The sequence below is a fragment of the Lagenorhynchus albirostris genome, chromosome 11, assembly GCF_949774975.1.
Source record: "Lagenorhynchus albirostris chromosome 11, mLagAlb1.1, whole genome shotgun sequence".
NCBI classification, from domain to species: Eukaryota; Metazoa; Chordata; class Mammalia; order Artiodactyla; family Delphinidae; genus Lagenorhynchus; species Lagenorhynchus albirostris.
The window spans coordinates 20,520,490-20,546,386 of NC_083105.1; the positions used below are offsets into that span (position 1 = coordinate 20,520,490).

The 25,897-nt window shown below is 36.4% G+C and overlaps 1 protein-coding gene across 1 annotated transcript in view; it reads right to left on the reverse strand.

Annotated features, from left to right (window-relative positions):
* The window catches only part of UTP20 (UTP20 small subunit processome component), a 94,026-nt gene that overhangs the window by 23,769 nt on the left and 44,360 nt on the right, over nt 1-25,897 (reverse strand). The window contains exons 26-40 of the mRNA XM_060164551.1: nt 23,056-23,222; nt 21,177-21,385; nt 16,616-16,759; nt 15,946-16,025; nt 12,838-13,055; nt 12,178-12,322; nt 10,875-10,962; nt 9,860-10,003; nt 9,613-9,663; nt 9,356-9,508; nt 7,881-8,036; nt 7,413-7,553; nt 6,689-6,826; nt 2,841-2,980; nt 2,504-2,586 (exon numbers count right to left, since the gene is read on the reverse strand). Coding sequence (XP_060020534.1) covers nt 2,504-2,586; nt 2,841-2,980; nt 6,689-6,826; nt 7,413-7,553; nt 7,881-8,036; nt 9,356-9,508; nt 9,613-9,663; nt 9,860-10,003; nt 10,875-10,962; nt 12,178-12,322; nt 12,838-13,055; nt 15,946-16,025; nt 16,616-16,759; nt 21,177-21,385; nt 23,056-23,222 — 2,057 coding nt within the window. The remainder of the gene's footprint in view (nt 1-2,503; nt 2,587-2,840; nt 2,981-6,688; nt 6,827-7,412; nt 7,554-7,880; nt 8,037-9,355; nt 9,509-9,612; nt 9,664-9,859; nt 10,004-10,874; nt 10,963-12,177; nt 12,323-12,837; nt 13,056-15,945; nt 16,026-16,615; nt 16,760-21,176; nt 21,386-23,055; nt 23,223-25,897) is intronic.

The following is a 25,897-nucleotide window of genomic DNA, read 5'->3' on the forward strand; positions in this document are numbered from 1 at the left end:
CAAAAACCTACATTCATGAACATGAAAATCCTAATGGCAGCCAACAAATCTCATGCAGAAACGTACCTTATTATAGGATTCAATTTATTAAAGAAACCTGGGCAGTATCGTAGAGAAAAGTCCAGACTTGGCTCTGCTAACAAGCCATGTGACTACAGTCAATTACCTTAACCCTCATGGGCTTTGGATTCTCACCAGTAAACTGCAGACGGCACCTACTTGCAAGGCTACTGTTAGGATTAAATGTGACAAAGCCTATACTGTGCCTAAAATATATTTCTGACACTTCATTGACTTTCAAAAAATGATAGCTATTAGTCTTCATTTTTTTTTACTGGCTGTGTAGCTTGGGGAAAGTTACTTTACTCTTGAATCTCAATTTCTCGTATCAAAAAAATGCAGTAACTAACACCTGAGGTTCTTGTAAGGTTCTTATGAGGACAAATGAGATAATGTCTATAAAAGCACATTTCACAGTAGATGCTCACTAACTGTTTCAAACTCCATTCACACCTAAGAAGAAAACAGTGAAGTGAATTAATATTTTAATTTTTTAATGTTTCTGTTTATGCAAAATTTCAAAATGCAGATTCAATTGACTGAAGATAAACTAAGGGGCTTTAGTACATTAATTATTTAAAACACAAATGGTTTCTACAAATTCAAAACGGTTTTTCTCTTCATCAGTGTGGCTCTTGAGTGATTTGATAATGAATCAAAGAATTAGAAAATTTTGAGTAGGAACACTGCAGTAATGCAAACTAAGGGCCAAGATATTTCAATGTCTTTAGCCAAAACAATTAGAATAAATACCTTGGCCTACTTAAGTGTTTATTCTTTTCCTTATTTTCCTGTGATGGCTAAATCCTATAGAGTCTGGTGTTCAATAAAAGCAGTAGTAGTAGGTATCTTTACCTCATTCTGGTTTTAAAGCAAAGGCTTTTAATGTTTTACCATTGAGTATGATGTTTCATTAGGTTTTTGTTTTTTTTTTTTGGCCACGCCACACGGCATGCAAGATCTTAGTTCCCTGACCAGGGATGGAACTAGCGCCCCCTGCAGTGGAAGCGTGGAGTCTTAACCACTGGACCACCCGGGAAGTCCTATCATTTATTTGGTTGGTTGGTTATCTATCTATCTATCTATCTATCTATCTATCTATCTATCTATCTATCTATCTATCTAGGGCTGCATCAGGTCTTAGTTGTGGCACGCGGGATCTTTAGTTGCGGCGTGCAGGCTTCTCTCTAGTTGTGGTGTGCAGGTTTTTTCCTCTCTCTAGTTGTGGTGTGGACTTCTCTCTAGTGTGGTGCACGGGTTTTTTCTCTCTCTAGTTGTGACGTGGGCTCCAGAGCGCGTGGGCTCTGCAGTTTGTGGCACACGGGCTCTCTTGTTGAGGCACACAAGCTCAGTAGGTGTGGCATGTGGGCTTAGTTGCCCCGTGGCATGTGAGATCCTAGTTCCCCAACCAGGGATCAAACCTGTGCAACCTGCATTGGAAGGTGGATTCTTTACCACTGGACCACTAGGGAAGTCCCCCATCATTAGGTTTTTAAAACACATCTTTTAACAGGTTAAGGAAATTTCTATCTATTCCTTGTTTGATAACTGCTTTTATTATGAATGGATATCGAATTTAATCAAATGTTCCCCCGTGTCTATATAGATGATCACATTTTTTTGTTTGCTAATGTGTTAATTAACCAATCACCAACTTCATGAGTTAGTGGGGGCTTCCTCTTTTTCAGTCACCTGAAATAGCTGATATAAGGTTGAAATGATCTATTCCTTGAGTGTTTGTAAAACTTGCCTATAAAACAGTCTGGACCTGGCGTTTTCATCAGAAGAAAATTTTTAACTACAGATTCAATTTCTTTAATCATTAGAGATCTATTCAGATTTTCTATTTCTTCTAAAGTCAGTTTTTGTATTTTATTTTTCTAAGAATTCGAACATTTCACCCAAGTATTCAAATTTATAAGTGCAAAGATCACAATGTTGTTTTACCTTTTTCATTTAATTGTGATCTTTTAAAATTCCTAGTATTTATTATGCCTTCTATTGTCATTGGTCAATCTTGTCAGAGGTTTGCCAATTTATGATCTTTTCAAAGACTGATTTTTATTTCTGATGATCCTTTCTGTTGTATCTACTTTATATTTCATTAACTGTTGCTCTAAGTTTTAATTCTTAGACTTTCTTTGCATTCACTGCTTAACATTCTTTCTACACATTAAGGTGATAGAATTGAATTTCTGTGTGAATAATCTACAGGTCAGATTTTTTTCACCCATACAATTTAGTCTGGACTTCTCTACTGTTAAGTAAGTTTTTTACAAAAATACTCAAACCATTCATTTTAACTTCCTACTGACTCATTCACTGGTCACTGCTACAAGAGCAGAAAAAGGGAGTAAATTGAATTTTGCTATCTTTAATTCATGATCATGAAGTATCCAAGGATAGGAAGGAAATCTAGTTTAAGAAAGTTTAAAAAACTTACTCTCTTCCCTCTGCAGTTTTCTCATTTGTTCCTCCAGAGTTTTGTGGTCAAAGTGGAATGCTTCTAACACTATCACTAGCAAACTGTTAAAAAAATTTTCACAGAAATGTTCATTTGATTAATAATATCACTTGACTATTAAAAAGAGAGGAAAGTTAAAGACTTATAAACATTAAATTATTTTTACCAGTCTTAGGTATTTTTTCAGTTTAACAAGTCTTAGTATCACCTCATTGATGCAAGGTAAAAGTAAACTGAGATTGTACAAAGGTTGTTTCAGAAAATAATCCAAAATTTACATTTTAATACAAAACAAAAATAAGCAGTTTGACCATACCTGACACCCAACTTTTGATTGATCTGTCCCGCCTGTAAGACATGAATGAAATGTTTCAAGTAATATATATATGCCGACCAAGAGAGATGTTTGCAAATAGCTCCAATAACCTCTGTGGCAGCAATGGTTATATTTTCATGCTGTAAAACAAATCAAGAGCATCAGTAAGCATTTGCAAATAAAGTACACAGCTAACTTGGTGCATTAAAAAGCTTAGACAGTAGGTGATCAGCAATTATAGAAAGGAAAGAATGCCCAAATTATACTCCATTGTTTTCCCCGAGCTCTAGGAAAAGATGCTGTCAATGAAAGGAATGACATCTTCCTCCCATTAAAGGATATTAACACATTTTGTTTTCTATTCCACTCAGACCTCCCTGATTGGTTCAAGCCTACAGACTGAATGAAGTAAATTCAATGTGTAAAAGTTGACAAATGTCAGAATCAACTACAGATTGCACCGCTGAGCATTCGTAAGTACGATGCAACGGAGATAGCTCTTTCAGACCACAATGGAGAACAGGAGCTGGATGTACCCTCACACCTTAAACCAGAAAAGTAGACAAAAATATATGAAACAGTTTTCAGACTTTGGGCATCAAATAGTGCAGGACAGTGACTCCTGAGAGAAAGGAAACAAATGAAATGAGCCGTATAGTTACCCCAATTCATTGTGTGGGGATAACTGTCAGGTCACAGCACATGAGAAGAAACCCAAAAAGGGCCCCATGTCTCCCTGAGTTAAGGGGGCAGAGTTGAGGCTGTGGAGCTAGAGTCCTCAGGGCAGAGAACCAGACAGAAGAGAGCTACACAGAGAAAAGCTGCCCAGAGAAAGAGCTCCTTAAGCTTCAGCTGAGAACTGATCAGTACACACGAGTAAGGAGGAGACAGGGAAAGAACCACCAAAAAGGAAAAGATGAAACACTCATCTAAGACCACACAGGGATGAGAATAGATCATGTTCCTATCAGCCAGAGTAAAAAGACCTCATGATACATGAAGCATTAGGTATTCAGGTACTCAGAAAGTTAGTGCCTAAGTGGTAGGTTCAAGTAAGCACCAGACTAAAGGCTGCTTGTGCCTAACAGAGCTTAAAAGCGAGCCTCGAAAGGACCAGACAGGACTTCCCTCGTGGCACAGTGGTTAAGAATCCGCCTGCCAATGCAGGGGACATGGGTTCGAGTCCTGGTCTGGGAAGATCCCACATGCCGTGGAGCAACTAAGCCCGTGCACCACAACTACTGAGCCTGCGCTCTAAGAGAGCCCGTGAGCCACAACTACTGAGCCCACGTGCCACAACTACTGAAGCCCACTTGCCTAGAGCCCATGCTCCGCAACAGGAGAAGCCACCGTAATCATAAGCCAGCGCACCGCAACGAAGAGTAGCTCCTGCTCACCACAACTAGAGAAAGCCCGCATGCAGCAACAAAGACCCAACACAGCCAAAAATAAATAAATAAATAAATATAAAAAAGAAAAAGGACCAGACTACTCACAAGTAGCCCAACTGCATCTGAAAAAAATTCTCAGGAACACTTAAATACAAAAACATCCAGCACCCAGCAAAGTCACATTCACAATATCTGGCATCTGAAAGATGGCTACAAGGCATACAAAGAAGCAGAAAATAACTCTAATGAGAAGAAAAATCAACCCATCAAAATGGAAACAGAAATGACACAGATGATACAGACTTAATAGTAGACATAGATATTAAAACAACTGACATAATTATTGATATATTCCATTCGATCAAGAAGGGAAAGGAAAGCATGGGCATGTTAAGGAGAGACATGTAAGAAAAAGGCCCAAATTGAACTTTTAGAGATGGAAAAGACAATTCTGAGGAAAGATACACTGGATGGGATTAAAAGTAGATTAGACAGAGCAGAAGAAAAGATCAGTGAAGTTGAAGACATGGTAATAGAAAAATGAAACAAAATGAAACCCAGAAGGGAAAAAAGAAAGACTATTTAAAAAAAAAAAAAAGAGTGTCAGTGAGTTACGGGACAACTTGGAATGGAATACAATGGAATCTCCAAAGTCAAGAACAGGAACCAAAAATATCTTTGAAGAAGTAATGGCCCAAAATTTCAAAGTTTGACAAACACTATAAATCTATAGATCCAAGAAGCTCAACAAACCCCAAGCACAAGACACTAAGGCACATCATAATTTAATGGCTTAAAGTCAGTAATAAAGAGAAAATTTTAAAGCCAGCCAGGAAAAGAAAAAGATATATTCCACTCAGAGGAACAAAGAATGACTTCCTTTAGAGACAATATAAACCAGAAATCAGTAGAGTAGTATCTTTAAAGTACTGGGAAAAACCTCAAAACCTGTGAAATTAGAATTCCATACCTAGAAACATTATCTTTCAAAAACAAAGATGAGAAAGGACAAACAAAAGCTGAAGGAATCCATTACCAGTAGACCTGCACTACAAAAAATTTAAAGAAAGTTTTCCTGTCAAAAGTAAAATGATACAGGATGAGTATTTGCATCTACACAAAGGAATGAAGAGCACTGGAAATTGCTGATCTAATATGGAAGCAAATACAAAAGACCTTTTCTTTAGTTTTAAGGAGCTCTTTAAAAGATAATTGATGGTTTGAAGCCAAAACAACAACAGTGTATTGTGTGGTTTAAAACTAACATACAGGTAAAACTTATGAAAAAAAAATAGTACAAAGATAGCTAATAAGCCAATGGAGATAAAATAAAATCATTAAAGGATATCCAATTAATCCAATAGAAGAAGAAAAGGAGGAAAGGGAAAAAAAACCAGAACAAATGCAGAATAAATAACAAGATCATAAATTTAAACCCAACCATATTAATAATCATATTAAATGCAAATGGTCTAAAACCAATTAAAAGGCAGAAACTGTCAGATTGGATTTAAAAAAGCAAGATTCAGCTATATGCTACCTACAAGAAACCAACTTTAAAAGTAAAATAACAAATAGGTTAAAAATAAAAGACTGTAGAAAGGTATACCATAACAATACCAATTAAAGCTAAATATAATTTATTTTTTTTGTCTACACCTCTTTCCTATTTTACTGCCATCTAACTCTGAGCTGCTTACTGGCTCTTCAAACTGGAATTTAGGGATGCATTCTTTTATCCACTTTAGAAATTCTTAAAAATTTTTTGAATATCCGGAAATAACAGAGGAAACCTATCCTTGAACAAGATCATATAATCAACAGTATAAATTCAAGCCACAAATCCTGATATTATCTCAGTTAGACTTAAATATTTATCAAGTCTTTACCATGTGCCAGGCACTGTTCTTACGCACTATGAGGTATAAAAGTGAAGACGTTCTGAGTTCAAATACCAGTTCTGACTCTATATTTTTGAGAAAGTTCTATAACCTCACATATTCTCAGTTTACTCCCCTATAAAACAATAACAGTCCCTACCTCATAGGGTTGAGTTGTTGTGAGGATGAAATCAGATTACATATTAAAGTACTTAGTATTGTGTCTGTACCTGGTATAGAGCTAAAGAAAAGGCAGCTGTTGTTTTATTTCATTTCTTATGAGCCATTTGGGAAAACAATGAGAATTAAGGCCTATGATACAAAAATAATAGTATGCCATCTTAGTAATGTGATCATTTCTAAGCAAGCAAACATTTTGTGGTTGGCCTTTGTGAGCTAATAATAGCCACCATATTTAGAGCAAGTGCCAGGCACAATTTTAAGGGCTTTAGAACTATTCTAGGACTGTAATTATGGTGACAACATCAGTATGGATGCCACTAACCCCATCTACAGTTTGGAAAAGTGTGTCATGGTACAAGGAGAAGCTTACTGGTTTCTAGATCTAATGCCCTACCTTGATCATTTTCTCATCAAAAATTGGAGCCATGGCATAAGGCATGATGTAATTCTGAAGAGATTTAGAAGACAGCACAATTTTGCCTTCCATTAGTTGTTTTGCCAATTTCTTCAAGGCTCTTGCTCTTCTGTGGATCTACGAGTCAGATAAAATATGAATTAGTCACTGAATAATCTCACCTACAACCAGCTCCATTTCAGTATCATGTTCCTCTTCCATGAAAAGATTAAAAGAGTGACATACAGTCCATGTGTTACATGAGCAACACTTGTGCCTTGATTTGCTTTCAGAGACATAATCCATAGTATTTCTTTACCAACGGATCCTAGAGCAACTTCTTAGGAAATGGCAGGGAAAGGTGACACTATTATTGTGGTTTGTGATACCACTGAGGAAATCAGACCCCAGGAAACAATCATCTCCTATGCAAATCTGATGATCACAAAGACCAAGGAATGAGAAGCTCAGAACTTTTTGGAAAATTAAAATATATCTTTTTCTTTTTTTTCCTTTTCCTTTTTTTTTTTTTTGCCGCACCTTGTGGCTTGTGGAGTCTTAGATCCCCGACCAGGGATTGAACCCCAGCCCTTGGCAGTGAAAGTGTGGAGTCCTAACCACCGGACAGCCGGGGAATTCCCTAAAATACATCTTTTTAAATGAGACAGAACAGTTTGAAACACTTGTTTATAGACAAGAAAAGGAAAGAAGAATTGTCTTCTACCTGAATGTGCTTCATATTCTCAAAGAAGTCCATTTCTGGATCATGGCAATCAGTTAGCTGTACCAAGTCTTTAAATTCCGGTTGATCTGGAAAGGTTTGAATTAAACAGGAAAGCAGCGTGGTATAATCTTGTTGAATACTCTGCAAACATCGAGTTGAGAAAAAAATTTTTTTTTAATTTTAAAAAGAATTTGCTTCTTAGGTAATACAAAGAAACACCAAAAAAGTCATTACAATTTTTTATAAAGTAAAACATTCCCACTGAAACAACAAACTATATAAAATCAGAAGTGACTGCCCTCTTCTCCGTTCCTACTCCCCTGTTAAAAGTTTGCTGAATATTTATACAATCAAGTATTTTAATTAAGTGTACTAAGCCTGACTGCTTTTCTACACAACTACAGCAGAAGTAGGGAAAAACAAAAACAAAACCCACAGATAGTAGTACTTAATTGCAAACCCCAATACCTCTGTCTGGCTCTTCAATCCTTTCCTCAATTTCTCCAGGAGTGAACGATGAATGATTTCTCTATATTCTTTCTCTGTGACATTCAAAGCAGCAAGCCTTTTGATGATATTCATCAAGCACATGCTTGCATTATCACTTAAAGACATGTCTCCTAACTGGACACAGGAAAAAACCCAAATTATTCTGTATAATAACTATAATATTGAATATTATTTCCCAATGAAAGAGTTTGTAATATTTAGCCACTGTTCTGTATAAAACTCTCTACTAAGAAATGTCCCACAGGTACTTCATACTTAAGGAAGAACCAAACATAGAGTTGTGAGGAATACAGTAAGTGACTTTGAAAAGTCATGCTTACTGAGAAGTGTCAGTAATTTCAGAAAATACTATGAGATGTACTATTTTTATATTACTGATTTTGCCTTTATTTAGAAATTTGGTATTTTATCCATCATGGATTTTTTTTTCTTTTTCTTTTTTTCATTTTTTATTGAAGTATAGTTGATGTAGAGATGTACTTTTTAATTAGCTTTATTTCTCAAAGCAAACAGAACAAAAGGTTCACTAAAGCCAGTTTCAATATTCAAAATCAGGTGATCACTTACAGTGACACAGTTGGCTGGTATAATTCTGGTTAGCTGCTTCAGAGTTCCTGGTTTAAGGAATGCAGGTTGTGAGTGTAGAGAAAGTATTCCCAACTCAGCCAACCAGGCAGTGATTCAGGATCCCTCATGTTAAAATTTGATAAGATATATGAAGAATGAGCCCAAATGGGGAGATTACTTTTTCCTATATTACTTAATCCTTAATATCAGATGAACAACTATAAAATGCCACAAAAAGATTACTGATGTCACTACATAGTTAACTATTAACCAAGGGTTTCATTTTCCACATTTTTGAGTTTTAATTCATTTTAGCAACATGGCACTTAATATAGTTACAAACCCCTTTTATTTCTACTATATCAATAAAAGAGGGCAAACTTAAATAATATAGTTACATAACTTAAAACATTGATATTTAACTGACACACTATGAAATTCACCCTTTTATTGTACAATTCAATGGTTTTCAGTATATTCAGAAGGCTTTACAACCGTCACCACTATCTAATTTCAAAACATTTTCATCACCCCCAAAGGAAACCCATTAGAAGTCACTCTCTCCATTCTTCCCACCCCTCACAGCCCCTGGTAACCACTAATTTACTTTCCGTCTCTGTGGGTTTTCCTATTCTAACACACAGCTTTTCGACTTTTCACAGTGCTTCCACATATATTATTTCATTCAAAATGTCTGCCTTTCAAATCATGAGCATAACAGTATGGTCTTTGCCAAACAACATATTCTACAACTAAAAGAAATTTTATATTAAAAATCCCATCCCCCTCCAAACCAAATTAGGTCATTTAGTCATATTATCAAAACAATAAAAAAAAATCCATAAATTTTTGTTATAAAAACCTACCTCCATGTTATAGAAACAATTATGCATAACAGGAATTAGGTAGTTAACGTCCATGGTTTGCATCTCTTTAATATAAGAGGTGATGGTCTGGAACGCTGAGAAGCGAACATCAAAGTTGATATCATCAAGATGTCTTTGATCAAAGGCGTTAAGCTATGAGAAATGCCATTGAAACCATATAAATGAAGGTATATAAATTTTAAATAAGGAATAATAATACTTTGGAAGCAAAAGAGACATAAGATTTTCTTTCTTACCTTGACAACATCAGTAATATATTTTAATCCACTATCAAAATCAGAAAGACTCTAAAAGAAATGAAAGCAGTATATTATTAGTGAATAAAACCTTAACTTGTCTGCCTGCCTCCCTTTGACTCCCTGCCACACTCCAATATATATGGAAACGTCGTATCAGCACCAGGCAAGCTGCTAATATGCATTCCACATCATAGTTATCTTTTGAAAAAGGGGTGATTTTGGGATAAAAATGAATATTACAGACCTGGAAAACTGTACAAAGCAACTGTCTTGACAACTTGTTCTTAATAACTGAGAAGAGTTTTGCTAGAGGCTTGAGGAAGCTCGTAGGCTCCAGACAATGTTTCAACAGGTTTTGTACTGTCACCAGAATATCAACCTCTGTATCCTTAAGAAAAAATATTGAGAGAAATCATATTTCAGTAATTTATAAAACTGGTCAAATTGGCTTTAATATATTATAGCACAGAAAACAAATAAGTATAAATAAGAAGTAAAAGTAGTAGTACTTAGAAAAGTTATTTCATAGTCTTTTAAAAGTTCTTAGCATTTTAACTTAACCAAAAACCTATAATAGTGTCCATTAACAGTTTCTTCCTTTAATTCTAATAGGAAATATGCATGGTTTTGAAAAATAATTTCTTCTATTTTCTAGCTAAAGAGCCAAGAAAAATGAACTTGCTGAGGAAAAATACACACTTCTGGTCGTTCACAAATCTGTGGTCTTCTAAACTGAATTACTATAGAGTAGGAGTCATTCAGTATAACTCCTAAGGCCTTATAAATGAGTGTGCAAAATGGGAAGACTCTTTTCATCAAGACTGAACTATGGTTTGAAAATCACATCAGAAACTCTAAACTATGCCTGAATATTAAAACAGTGACTTTTCATTCAGTTTGCCACTGTCACCATATTTAAGATCAATGTGTGTCTCAGGTTGCAGATTTGTTATTGATCAAAGTCAGAGAGGGGAAAAAATCCTGAAATGGATTAGAAGCTAAACAAAGGAAAATAAAGGGTTTGAGACTTTTACTGTAATGGTAGATGATGAGGTCTCCACCTTCTCGCCTGCCCCCATTCCTCTTTCTGTCCCCAGTTTTCTCCTCTGTTTTCAATTTTATGTTTCTGTATGAAGTCTTTTCACAAATACTCTGGGATAAATACATCACAGAATCTAACCAATAAAATTATTGTTTACAAATAAACCTAAAAATAAAGTGCCACTTCAAAGACAAATAAATGTGCTGTGAATTCATGCCTGAGCAATATTGCCACGGTGGAGGAAAGGCAGGAGCAGTGTAATGAGCAGAGAACTTTGTTCTTTTTCTTTCAAAAACTTGCTGATCCTAGAGAAGGAAAAAAAAATGGAATATGTAAGGAAGATATATAAGTTAAGAGTATTTCTCCAAGTTAAACTTTTCATAAAAAAAATTCAGTGATGAAAGACCCAGGTGGCTTTTAAGTATGTGTGTATATGTAAAAAGCTTAACTCAGTTATTTAGCAGTGCCTACTCTTATTTCTCTCCAACTTCAGGTTGGTGGCTACTATTCTACTGCTTTTGTAATATCTGATTGTGTAGGTGGGTTATAGTAAACTCCAATCCTATAATTAGTAATTGATAATTACTTATTTCACAAGGAAACAACATTTTAAGTGCTAAGACTTGTTTTAGGTTTTATATACATTTCCATATAACTCCCAAAACAGCCCTATAATGTAGGCATTATTAACCCCACTTTGCCCAGAGAAAACTGTGGCTCAGAGAAGTTGATGTCATAGAGCAGGTCTTTCAAACCTAGTCTTTCTGGTGCCTAATCACTCATCATCTTCTCACTATCACGTAGCCTATGATAAAATTTAGTAAGTATATTTCCCATGGTTTCCCGTTCTGCAAAACTTAGAAATACACTAGTATAAATAAAACATTTAAAAGAAGTTCCTGGAAGATTCTAATATATCATATTTTTTTTGTTGCTGAAAGTAACAGAAAAAATAAACTTTCAACAACTAAGTCCTGTAACAATTTAGATTTTAAGATAGAATCATTTTGTGCACTCAGATTCACTAACCAGGCACTTTATAGAAATCACAATTGTATATTACCAGGTCTAGCAGTATATAGAGAATCTTTACAGAGAATCTTTAAAAACCCTTGCAAGATCTTCTTGACTCTTAAAAGAACAAATACAGCAACCTGCTCTTTTAAATTATTTTTATCAATCACACTTAAAAAAAAATCACAACTATGTGATCTCACATAACTCGAAATTTTAATTGAACAAAATACGTAAAGGCTAATAAACAGGCAAATCTATTAGTCTACCTTAGAATTTTGAAAAGTCTGTTATCTTTTATAATTAAATAAAGGCAGATGTCATAAAAGGTTTATTCCAGCAGAGAAAGAGAATTCTACATTAACTTAAAAATGGAGGACATTTAAAACACTGAAAACTTTTTTAGCTTATTACCTTGTTAAAAGAAATGAAAAACCAAGCATAATTAAAAAAATTAAAACTACAGGTGGTAATGTTATCTTTTAAGGACCAAATGTATCACTTACTTTGAAAGAATGCCCAGTTCCTTACTGACTTGAGCTCTATTCTTCTTCTTTTTCACCTTTTCTGCACTTATTGTGGTTTTGCTGAGATACTGGAGAATTGCAGGTACACGAGGTAGAATTAATCGTCCTCCTATCGTGATAGACTCTGAAACAGTGATAAATGTACTGATTTTAATTAACTATGCTCTTAAAAGCTAACTGTACAATATCTTCCTAATGACAGAAAAGGAAAGCACTCAATTACCATGAAAATTTAATATATTTCAACTCTAAATATTAAATAACTTTCTTCTTAGTCAAAACATCTATATCAGTAGCTAAATTAAAATTTTATATGAGACCCTTGAGGATTTAAACCATTTTGGGTAGTAGTAAGAGAACTGTTAGGATAATATGGTAAGAATTCAGAGACATGACAGTGGAAATCATCTGATAATGTCCTGAAGGATAGTTGAGCTTTCTGGAGCGTAAATAATCCGAATTTCTACCTACTGCAAAGAAAATTCAGCTTATATAAATTGGTATTAATTCCTAGAGAAAAGAAACTCTTTTAATAGAGTAAGTTATAAAAAGAGTCAGATTCTATCAACTTTTCCATTCTGAGGGCACAAATGATACCTCAGAAGTATAAGAATTGTTTGCTCTGTACAGCTCACATACCATCTGCACTTTCTGTGTATACACATCCTGTCACAGGTAAGCTCAAAACTGTTTCTGTGGGTTCAAAATCTGGAAGGCTAAGAAGGTCATCGGCTATTTCCATCACAATACTAGCTGTGGCTTCAGAGAGGTTCTTTGCTGAGAGAGTCGCAAAAACATTGGTCAGGATATCACATTCCGGGTGCCCAGGTTTCTGTTTAGCCAGGAAAGGGAAATATCTGCAAGAAAAAACACTAAAATAGTCATCTTCTTTTTCAATATGTTTATTTCTAAAAACACGTTCCATATGAATTTTCATAGAGTTTAATGAATATATATGTGTATGTGTGCATATGAATGTTAATAAGATTACTCAGAAGGGAAATTACTTTAAAATCTAAAATTTGATGGATAATAATTCCAGGCACCATACAACCATTATATTATCTACGCACTTTATGTATATTTCTCATTTAATCCTCACAACATCTCTATGTTAAGGTGGTATCCTTATCTCCACATTACAGATGAAGAAATTGAGAACTGTCTAAAGCTAATGAGCTAATAAGTCATAGACCTGAGCTGTGAACTGCAGTCTAAGCCCTAGTTCTAAAAGAAATGTATTAAAGACAGGCTATTTTTCAATTATAAGCCTTCTAGAATATGAATGTTTATATGCTCACATAAAAACCATGTACTACAACGTGAAAATTAGGAGTACAGACCACAGACGAAACAAATATTTGCTGAATTAGGATATGCAACATTCAGATTAGGATAATTTGTCAAGGGAGGGAGATGAATCCATCCCTGGTAATGAAAGACTCACACGAATGATACCCAGAAAGGTAGAGAACACAAAAGCTTTCCAGCCACGGGCAAACTAGCAATCGTTTTACAGCCAGAGATGCAATCCCAACAATCAGTAGGAAGGCCAAACTGAAAAAATTCAAATAGTTTGGCTTTACCAATTCATCATCACTGGAAAAAGAGCTCAAGCACTTTAACATACTTAGTCCTGACAGACTGAAAGAAAAGTTCTAAGAGGTTGTACTCATACATCTTTGTCCAACAGATACTGGGGATAGTACGCGCAGGCACCAAGCAAGATACTTTACATATTATATCTCCATTGTCAACGAGAGAGAAATTGTAGAAGAGAATGAGGTGGCATCCAATGATGTGGATCTATACCTGAGTAAGGACCCAACTAATACATAAACCAAGTCACTACTGTAAAGTCTTCTTGGATGAAAGTCCTTCATGGCTTATCTGTATAACAATGACACAACTATAAAATATTTCTCAAGTATGCCTATGAAGTGCTGCTTATAAATGTCCAATGAAGAAACAAGATATGAAATTGCTTTCTCAAATTGGGAAATAAATGAAAAGAGCCTTTATGACAGTAAACATAAAACAGGCTTTCCTGAGGAAGCCAATGGCAAGGTATTGTTTTTGAAGACTATTTAATGACACGGGGAAACGTTCGTGACATAATTTACATGAAAAAAACATAATCAAAAGCTAGCTATAAGGCATGATCCCAATTTTGTAAAAACTGATGCCAAGATCTTAACATCACTGAATCAATAATAAACACATTTTCTTTTATTCTATCTTTCATTCTTCAAAATAGACCAGGGCAAATTAAGTCTGTTTCCATTACTGAGATAAACAAAATAGGTTTCTCACATCCCCACTTTACTGAAAGTTCCCACATTCTTCAGCAAATATTCATTTGGCCTGTAACACAGCATCTCTGAACCATCAGTAGATGAAGGTTCTGTAAATGGCTCATAATGTCCACAAAAGGATACTGATTTGTGACCATTAGCGCTGTATGCATATTTAGATGGAGTTTTACAAAGAACAGAAGACAATGACCTAGAAAATCCAGAAAGCTTGTGAAATTTTTAAGTGGGAACCGGGAAAATGACAGAATGCGAATTACAAATCAGCTTTTATTTTTAAGCAAACATGCAAAATTGTAATATTTGGGTGATGATATAACTACCTAGTGTGTTTCACATCTGTTTTTCCCTTTGCCAGGTCAAATCAAACTGCTGATACAATCACTACACATTGGAAGAACAGCCATATCAATCCCAATACTACTAATTTTCTTCTTTTTTAAAAAATTTATTTAGTTTTGGCTGCGCTGGGTCTTTGTTGCTGTGTGCAGACTTTCTCTAGTTGCGGCGAGCGGGGGCTACTCTTCATTGCGGTGTGCGGGCTTCTCATTGTGGTGACTTCTGTTGTTGAGGAGCATGGGCTCTAGGCACACGGGCTTCAGGAGCTGAAGCGCGTGGGCTCAGTACTTGTGGCTCACGGGCTCTAGGGCACAGGCTCAGTAGTTGTGGAGCATGGGCCCAGTTGCTCTGTGGCATGTGGGATCTTCCAGGACCAGAGATCGAACCCATGTCCCCTGCTTTGGCAGGTGGATTCTTAACCAGTGCACCACCAGGGAAGCCCCCCAATACTACTGATTTTCAATTTTCAATTCTTTTTTTTTTTGGCCATGCCACACAGCTTGAGGGATATTAGTTCCCCAACCAGGGATGGAAACTGGGCCCGCTGTAGTGGAAGCACAGAGTCCTAATCACTGGACCGCCAGGGAAATCCCTAATTTTCAAGTTTTAATGAAATTGTAAAACTAGCTAAAAATGTGTAAGTCTTGATATAACATACACTCTACAATTTTAATTTATATTAAATTGCAAAATGTTGCTTTATCTATTTTTTCCTTTTTTTATTGTTATAAGTAATTCAAACACTCCAAAGATATATCATGAAAAGTCTCCCTTCCCCACTCCAGCTCACCAAACCTCCACTTGCTAAGGTGACATTGTTTCTCATGTAGCCTTGATCCATTTTCTGTTTCATTTTGTATTAATACACACATACACACACATATAAAAGCATTTTTCCTGGAACACACTACACCTATTATTTAGCAACTTGTATTTTTCTTCAAACTATGTATTTTGAGATTCAACTGCCTTATTCTTTTTAACTGCACTGAAAGTAGGTCACTGTGTGGAAAGAGCATAAATTACATTACTAGTTCCCTTGACCAGTTAGTCTAAAACACTGCCCTTTTTAAAGGCAAAAAAAAAAAGATTATACCTTGCATTTCTGCACCAGATACTAATTAGCTTCAGCAGAGGAGTAGGAGAATACTGACTCTCAGATCCAAGCCTGCTGATCTAGGACACAAAACAAAAACAGAATACAAAATAAGAACATACACAGAATTGTAGAAAAAACCAAACAACTGAAAAGCAGAACAAGAACAGAAATCACACCAGAGGATAAAAGAGCCAAGAGATAAACATTTAAAGGACAAACTGAGTAGTGAGAAATCTTTCCTAAAATCAAGTCTCTCCTAGTCTTAGCTATAACTACACCAGTTATCATCACCAAGTGAGGACAACCAGAGAAATCAAACAAGGAAATAAGAAAAAACCCTGTGTATTTTCCCTCATGCTTGTCAAAACCCAGAGGCATACTATGTGAGGTGCTACAAAAGTTAGGTTACATTTGCTTAAGAGACAACAGTCATATTCAAATTAGCCTTAAGTATAAACGCTATGGTATTGGAGAAACTAGCTCTGGAGCTTTAGGTGGTAGTGGAGGCAAAGAAAAGTGTTCTAAAACTTGCAGAAGCAAAGAAAGGCTTGATGTGAAAGAAAAGACCCGGATTAGCATTCGTGGCTGGGTGCAGACTGTGCTGGTGAAGCAGTATTAAAGGAAAAAGCAGAAGGTATCCAGGCAGAACAGAGAAATCAAGCTTTACCTGGGGCCAAACTGCACCATGAAATACAGCATCAATTTCTTCTGTTCTGAACTGATAGGACTCCCAATCCAAAAAGATATCAGTTACCATTTTGATTCCAAGACGTCTTAAATTTTTCAGTGGGTTAATAAACCTCAGCTGTATCTGTAAAATAAAGATCTTCTATTAAAAAGATATCGCTTTTATTCTTGACTCCTCAGGGCGGCACTCCTGCTCAGGTGGTGAAGAATCAAGCTGGGATCCTGTTATGAAGCTCTGATCCACATGGAAACGCCAACTGAGTAAGTCATATTGCTTTTCTTATTGAACAAGAGGGGAAAGCATACTTAAGAAAACCAAGTGGTGAGATGTGTTCTATTATCAGGCCCAGTAAAATCACACTGTGTACTTAGGGAAAAACAAAATCTCAGTGGGAACAGCTGTTTTGTATTCTACATTGTTTTACTTTTCTGAAACTGTACATTTTAAATTCAAGAGACTATGAACAAGGATGCCATTGCTGTGCTATGCAAAAGTCTGAGGAATCATGATAGTTCACATACCCATCAAGTTTCTAACATTCACTTTTAGCTAATTATCTCATTATACAAGTTACAAAGAGAGGAGACGACAGGCAAGCATAAGAAGGTGACACAATTACAAGTCATTCTGTTCTGCTTCAATTCTACTGGCAATATTTTCATGATCTGCTAGATCATGTTTGGTGAAAAATAGAAACTATTACGGATATTTGAAAAAGCATGGTATCATGATCCCCCAGAGTAGTAAGAAACTAACCTTGGCAAACATGACACCAAATCAGACCCCGCCCTTTCCCCTATTCCCATCCAATCAAGTAGGATCTGCATGTACTCTTCTCTTCTGTAACCAGCTGCCCAGGCTTCTCAGTAACTGTTGAGTAAACTGGAGAAAAGTCCTGAAAATGAGCAACTGGCGGCTTTAATTCCTAGAGGAACAGTCCATATGACTGAGTTTATGGACATTTACGAAGTACCTCATTGCTTAAATGTACAAAAACAAAACAAAACAAAAACAAACCCAAACCATAAGGACCCTCAAGAACCCTCAAGACACCTACTTCAGTGTCAGTCAATGCCCTGGAGGATCTGAGAGATACAAAAAAGTAAATGTGTAACTTAGCTCAAACACACAAATGTAGAACTTTAACTCACTTGAGCATATTACCGTGCAATAATCCATTACAGAACCTCAAGGAATTCCTTGGACTTGTCCAAGAATTAAAAAAAAAAAAAAAGAACAGAACAGAAAAGAAAGCTCTACGTGTCTGGAAGGCTAGCACCTCAGTGTCTAATGAACTGTGAAATTACATAAATGATCCTTTGAGTTACTGATTGTTGACTCAGGAGAAAGGCTGCATTCCTGAGTAACGTCTTCTAAGTTAACCAGAAAGTCAGAGGACTTACAGAGGGTTTATACAACCTGTAATGTTTCATGACTTAACATAGCCATGTATATATAGGTAGTCACTATCCCTCACTATAAGGTAAAAACTAAAATTCTCACACAATTCTCCCTATGGCCCTGAAGCTCTCATGTAACACAGACAAAAAAACTTCTAACACCCCTTTTCAGCTTCCACTCCTGGCCCTACACAGCCTCTTTCCACCAAGCAAAGCGATAAGTTTTGGAACATCAAACTGACCTTATCATTCCCTTGCTTTCAAACCTCTCAGAGGTTTCCAAGTACACTTCAGAGTAAATCCAGCTCCTCGTCATAGCCTACGAGCCCCTACCCACCTCCTGACCTCATCTTACACATCTTGCTCCTTGTGCTCTAGACACCTCAGCCTCCTGTCTCTTCTCAGGATGTGTCAAGAATGTTCCACCTCAGGACTCTGTACTACTAGTCATTTTCTCTGCCTGAAATGTTCTTCCATTGTCTGGGGAGGTATCAGTTCAAATATCACCTCTTTAGAGGTGGCCCGGAACACCCTAGTAAGAGCAGCACCCATCCACCTCCAGATGGGTCACTTCCTACCACATTCCCTCATTTTAAATTCTTTACAGCTTCATGTCTTTCCCTAACATGCTCATGCTTTCCTCTACTTCTGTGAATATATGGAGTGTATTTCTAACAGCTGTTTTAATGTCCTTGTCTGATTCTACTACCTGTGTCATTTCCTAGGTCTGCTTCTATCCATTGGTTTTTCTCTTCATTATGGGCAAAATCTTCCTTTCTTTGCATGCCTGGTAATACCTGACTAGATGTCAGACACTGTGAGTTCTAGTTTCATTTAAATCATCTAAAAGTTTCTGAACAGGGATGCAGTTAATTTATGAGGAAAATGTTTGATCTTCTTAAGCTTTGTTAGTGGTGTCATAGCAGCCTTTATGCTTGGGCTAATCTGGCTCCACTACTGAGGCAATCCCCTTCCAAGGACTCTCCCTGATGCCCCAGGTCTCATGAGGCTTCTGCTCTGGCTGTTGGGAACACGAGCTGTTCCCAGCCCTGTGTTAAGTCAGAGGACTGTTCTGCCTGCTCCTTTTGCGTGGTTTTACTTCTCCTAGTCAAGATGAAGTGACAGGGACCAGATTTTCTCCTCCCCTCTCAAGACACTAAAAAGCTGAATAGAATATATGAAACAATGATTTCTGGACACTGGACAGCAGGCAACAGAGGACAGTAATCCCCGAGAGAGGGGAAACAGATGAGATGAGTCCTACACAGTCCCTGGCTTCCTGCCTGCAGAGTTTCAGGCCTTGGTGTGGAAAGGAAGAGCCCAGGGAGAATCCAACAATCTTCTTAAAATGAGGAGACAGTTGTGTGACTTGGGGAGGCCAAGGTGGCTAGAAGTCACAGAGCAGAGTACTGGAGAAGAGACAGCGACGCAGAGAAGGATTTTAAGAGGTCTGCAGAGGAGCCTCCTGAGTTTATTTTCCTCTTAGAACTTACCATCTGGCATTATTCTGATTATTTTTGTATTTATCTATAATCTTCTCCCCATGATACGGAGTCCTTACCATCTCGTTCTCCACCTACAACAATGTCTGGGAGATAGTAGGTGTGAAATAAGTATTTACTGTATAATTAAATGGACAGGAACTTTTGTTTGCTGCTTCATCCCAATGGTTAGTACAGTGCCTGACAAACAGTAGGGGCTCATTTAACATTTGTTGAAGGAATGAATGAAAGAATGATGAAAATAAAATAGTGCCTACCAAAATGGAAGGTATATTCTAAATCTGTAGATCTTGTTAACCAGAGAATATTATTTCATTACTAAAGCAGATTTATATCCATGCATAGCCTGAAAAAGCAGTGTAAAACTTTGGCTGTCAATTTTTAGTTATGTATTTGAGAGGCAGTTCATCAGGCATATCCCTAAAACAAATGAGATGAATTGTAGCCAATTAAAACTGTGCCTATTTGTCATTAACTGAGAATCGACAGCAGACATCTGAGTCTGGGTTTTCACTTCAAGTCCCATTTTCTCCAAAAGGCCTTCAGTCAGTCCCTAAAAACATTAAGTTTCCCTAAACTCCAATGTGTATACTTATGTCCACATACAACAAAACATAAATATACTGTCTTGAATATAATTCAGAAAACATTTCCTAAGCACCAACTCATGAAGCCTCCTGGCAGTTAGCTAGCTGACTTGTCTTGCCTGATCTTGCTACTTACCTTTATTTAAAACATTGCACTTACAATAGGCAAGCATTTACCTTTAAAAGAGGTCTGGGAAACTGTCTCAAAATAACAAAGACAGTGCTAACAGTATTCTATTCATTCTCCAACCACTTTGAATTAAATGAGAGTTAGAAGATGTCCTACACTTTTAGGTTCCTGAAATTAAGATCTAAGACACATCAGCTCAACTACCTCTGACTTTGTTCTGAGATGTATACAGAACTAACTCCCTCCCTACCATTTCACCTCCTTTTAAAATAGATGCTTGCTATAATCTGCATTTTCTAGCTATTCATAAATATTTATAACAGTGAAGATTCCCATTATAGGGAAGGCCATTTTAAAGAGATGCTTGGGCTTCCCTGGTGGTGCAGTGGTTAAGAATCCGCCTGCCAATGCAGGGGACACGGGCTCGAGCCCTGGTCTGGGAAGATCCCACATGCCGCAGAACAACTAAGCCTGTGAGCCACAACTACTGAGCCTGCGCTCTAGAGCTCGTGAGGCACAACTACTGAGCCTGCACTCTAGAGCCCACGAGTCACAACTACTGAGCCCACGCGTCGCAACTACTGAAGCCCGCGCGTCTAGAGCCTGTGCTCCGCAACAAGAGAAACCACTGCAGTGAGAAGCCCACGCACTGCAATGAAGAGTAGCTCCCTCTCGCCGCAACTGGAGAAAGCCCACGCGCAGCAACGAGGACCCAACACAGCCAAAACTAAATAAATACAGAAATTAAATTAAATTTAAAAAAAGAAAGAAAAATACTTAAAAAATAAATAAATAAAGAGATACTTTACATAAGAAAGAATTAACCTAGAAGGATGTTAGATATTCAGGCCCCAACCAATTTCCCAAGTAAGACACAGACTTTTACCCAAGAAGAAAGCGTGTAAAGTGAATCTCTCTCACCTTTTCTCGTTGATCAAGGATGTGGGATACAGTTGCGGTCATGCAGAGCAGTATCTGCAAAATCTTTGGTAAGTATGCACTGATCAGATGACTAATGTTCTTTAATACTATCTCAAGGCTATTTAAGATACCGTGCTGACGACCCAAAGGAAGAACTTTAGACAAATCCAAATCTTCTACTGCTTGAATGACAGCAGAATGGCACTCTCCTAGTGAAACAGAGAGGAGCAGAGATAGCATGTGAAGGGAAATATTAGTTTGTTACTATTTATAATTATAGCTTCCTTTCACTTTCCCTCAATAATACAGCATTTTCTACTGTTATAATGATTTACAGATGATAATGTACTTTATTTGTATTTTTTCTCCTTTTGATTCTTACCCAACATTCAATGAGCTAGATGTGACAGCTTTTACTACTATCATTTAATAGATGAGGAAACTGAGGAGTAAAGGAAAGTAAGAAACTTGTGACAGAACTAAGCCTCTAAGCCCAATTCTCACCCTATTTATACTATTCCTCAAAACCTAAGGAATTCCGTTTTATTCCGTCTATCAACTTTCCACACACTTTCTCCCTCTCAGCTTTCATGGACTATGCTATCTTCAGCAGTTTCAAGGAAAATGTCTTGTTACATTATAAGCTCCTTTAAGGCTGAGAATCAAGTGTTTTATTTCTCTTGCAGCCCCTGATAAATACATAAAACAATGGTCCTTTATAAACAGGTACCATACTGATTTCATAATTTACTTAAAAGACTTGAATTGTTATTGCTTGAGCTTTACTTCAAACCAACTGGTATGAGATCATGAGCTTACCGATTCATACACCAAAACAGTCTATCCATAAGGGTATCATTAATAGCTACCCTCTTACAACAGAGGCTATTAACACTGAACAAAAACTCTTCTATTCATTACAGCCAGCTTCCTTTACAGGGCCATATTACACTGAATGAAAACCTTTTAACAGCTATATCTATTATCCCCTCCCCTGCCCCACCCCCCGAGGTGGGGGGGGGGAAGCAACACATTACCCTATAAATAAATATCTATGTTTGCCCAAAACAAAGCAATTTTAAGACTGGAGCAGAGGTACTATGGTCGGGAAGATCTGTGTTCAAATACCAGGTTCACCATGGGCAAAACACTTACCTCTCTAAGCCTCAGTTTCCTTATGTATAAAATGGGGACAACCAAGTACTGAAACCTAATGTGGCCGTTTTAACAGTCAACTGAGTTATAGGTAAAGGGCCTGTCATAATGTCTGGCATGAAGTAGGAACTCAGTAAATGTTAGCCATTATTATCACTATTAATTACTAAGATCGCATACTGGAGAACATACCACAGAGCATCACAGTTCATTGTATACACTTACTAATCCACTTTGTTTAGACCGTGAGGTTGAGAGCAGAGATTACAAATATTCATTTTTCTATATTCAACAGAGTGTCTGGGGTGCAGGAGGTATTCAACAAATCATCATGCAATAGATGAACGATTCAGTGAATGAATACATGCCAAGACAATTAAGATTAATTTTGCAGCATGCTTTAAGCTTCTAAGGAGAAACTTATTCATCGTCTATGGGTAAGTATCATTTTTCAAATGGCCTAAATGTACAATAACAATAAAAAATACACATTTGGTAATCAGGGGCTTATTAGCACAGGGATGACGATAATCCCCAGGATCATTTGTTAGCTCCACCTAATTCAATCAAAGTTTTAAAAAAACTGTGTCAGCAAAAAGACCACCTTCGAGATTAGGAAGAGTGACCCCCTTAGAAAGATGTCCAAGAGCGTGGGAAACAGCCTGAGACAGCAGAGGTCTGAGCAGACAACATGCATGCAGAGCAGCAGCTAGTTGATAGCTACCATTCTTGAAGTGCTTCACAGGTTCAAACAGCAGGTCTAAGAATATCTGGATCTCTTCAGGCTGGCTCCCAGCGAGGAACCTCAGAATGATGGACATGCGGGTGCCAGAAGCAGATTTCCCCTGAGTTTTACTCCCAGTTTTATTCTTCATTCGGCCAAACAAAATTCTAAAAAGTCCAAAGAATGTTATTTGTTTGCACATTCATCCTAAAACATTATTTATCTGCACATTAACCCTAAAACACAGTTGTTTCATTTTCCTGAAAGGCTACAATAGTAACTCAACAGATTTAAATGGATACATTCTAAAACAAGGAAGAATGAAAATAAAAATTAGATATTTAATATGGAAATTTAAAATAACAACAACAAACACAAGGCTAAGCGAAGCAGGAAGAAGGAAATAATAAAGACAATGGCTAGAAGGTGGTTCTTTGGAAGAGAAAAAAGGCAATAAACTAGGCAAGCCAGAGGTAAGTCTAATCAAGGAAAAATGAAAACAAGAATATATAGATTAAAAGGAAGTAAAATAAGAGCATAACTATAAGTAAAATAAGGAAACTGGAAAGATTTCAATTAAATGGGTAATTTTCTGGCAAAAACACACATATAAATAAGCAAAAGGAACTTAAGAAACCATGAATAAATCAGTAAACTTGGAGCTCACATAGTTTTACAGATGAATTTTTAAAACTTCCAAGGAAAAACAATCCCCGTGATATAGTTTCACAGCAGAGAGAAAGAAGGAAACAGTCCTTTTTCATTTATGAAGGTGGTATAGTTGTGATATCAAGATGGATTAAGGAAGAGAAATAAACTACATACCAATATTGCCTAAAAACAAAAACACAACATTTCTAGCAAATCAAAACCACAATGAAGTATCACCTCACACCTGTCAGAATGGCCATCATCAAAGAGTCTACAAATAATAAATGCTGGAGAGGGTGCAGAGAAAAGGGAACCCTCCTACACTGTTGGTAGGAATGTAGATTGGTGCAGCCACTATGGAGAACAATATGGAGGTTCCTTAAAAACTAAAAACAGAGCTAACATATGATCCAGCAATCCTATTCCTGGCCATATATCCAGAGAAAACTCTAATTTTTCTGAAAATACACATGCACCCCAATGTTGATAGCAGCACTATTTACAGTAGCCAAGGCATGGAAGCAACCTAAGTGTCCAGCGACAGATGACTGGTTTAAGAAAATGTGGTGTGTGTGTATATATGAACATATGTGTGTGTGTGTATATATATATATATATATATATATATATATATATAGTGTGTGTGTGTGTGTGTGTGTGTGTGTATATATGAATATTACTCAGCCATAAAAAAGAATGAAATAATGCCACTGGCAGCAACATGGATGGACCTAGAGATTATCATACCAAGTGAAGTAAGTCGGACAAAGACAAATATTAAATGATATCACTTATATGTGGAATCTAAAAAATAATACAAATGAATCTATATGCAAAACAAACAGACTCACAGACATAGAAAACAAACTTACGATTACCAAAGGGGAAAGGGAGGGGGAGGAGAATAAATTAGGAGTTGAGGATTAACAGATACAAACTACTATACATAAAATAGATAAGCAACAAGGATTTACTGTATAGCACAGGAAACTGTATAACTGAATCTCTTTGCTGTACATCTGAAACTAACACAATATTATAAATACTTCAGTAATAATAATAAATAATATATTTATAATATATTCAGTAAATATAATAAATAAATAACTGGGGGAAAAACACCCCACAACATTTCTGAAAACAGTACCCAGTGCTGCATTAAAACGATATTAAAGCTGAATAAGGATTATCCCAGGAATGCAAGAAAGAATCATTAGTAAAATCTATTAGATTAATACAGATCAATAGCTCATAGAAAAAAGTTAATCTGATCATTTTAATACATGGTTAATAGTCATTCTAATAAAATTCAACATCCATTTAGCAGAAATATAAATAACATAGTAATAAAAGCTACTTTCTTAGCATGATAAAACTACTGACTTAACATTCAAAATTTAAAGAGAATGGTTTTCAAACTCTTCAATATTAGGATCCCTTTTCAATTTTAAAAATTATTGGAGAGCTTTTGTATACGTAAGTTTTATCTATTGATATTTATCATAGCACAGGTTAAAACAAGTTAGCAAAAGTAACATTTCTAATAAAAATTAGTTCTATATATTCCAAACCTGTCCCTCCTAAAATTAGTGAGACTAGAGGCATTGTTTTACTTTTTGTTTTCCTCCGAATTTCTTTATTGCCTGGCTTATTAGAAGATAAATGAATTCTCATATCTGCTTCCGCATTCAATCTGTTACAACATATTGTGGTTGAAAAAAATCCAGCCTTACACAGATATGTAGTTGTAGAAGAGAAAAATGTTTTATAAACTTTCAGATAATTCTTTTCAGATAACTGTGGATATTCCACTTTGATACTACACCAAACCTCAACAGGAAGCAGTTTCTTAAAGGCTGGTTGCAAGGTGGAATCTGAAACCGTATCAGTGAACTCTGAACTCTGTTACATTAAAATCCATCTGTCTTTCTTGCACTTTGAACAGATCTTTACCCATGAATGATCCTGTAACATGCATCAGTTACTTGGAAAACATGAAAAAAATTCCATGGGAACGAGTGAGCAGCAGAAGTGTCTTATGCATACCTCCCATTTTTGCATATAGAATAATAAAAAGACAAGTACTCAAGGCTCAAGATTCATCTAAGGGCATTGAATGAAACCAGCTTTTTATTTTATTTTTTTAAACTCCAGGTCTGTGGCAACGAAGAATGGCTAGCACAGTCGGGAG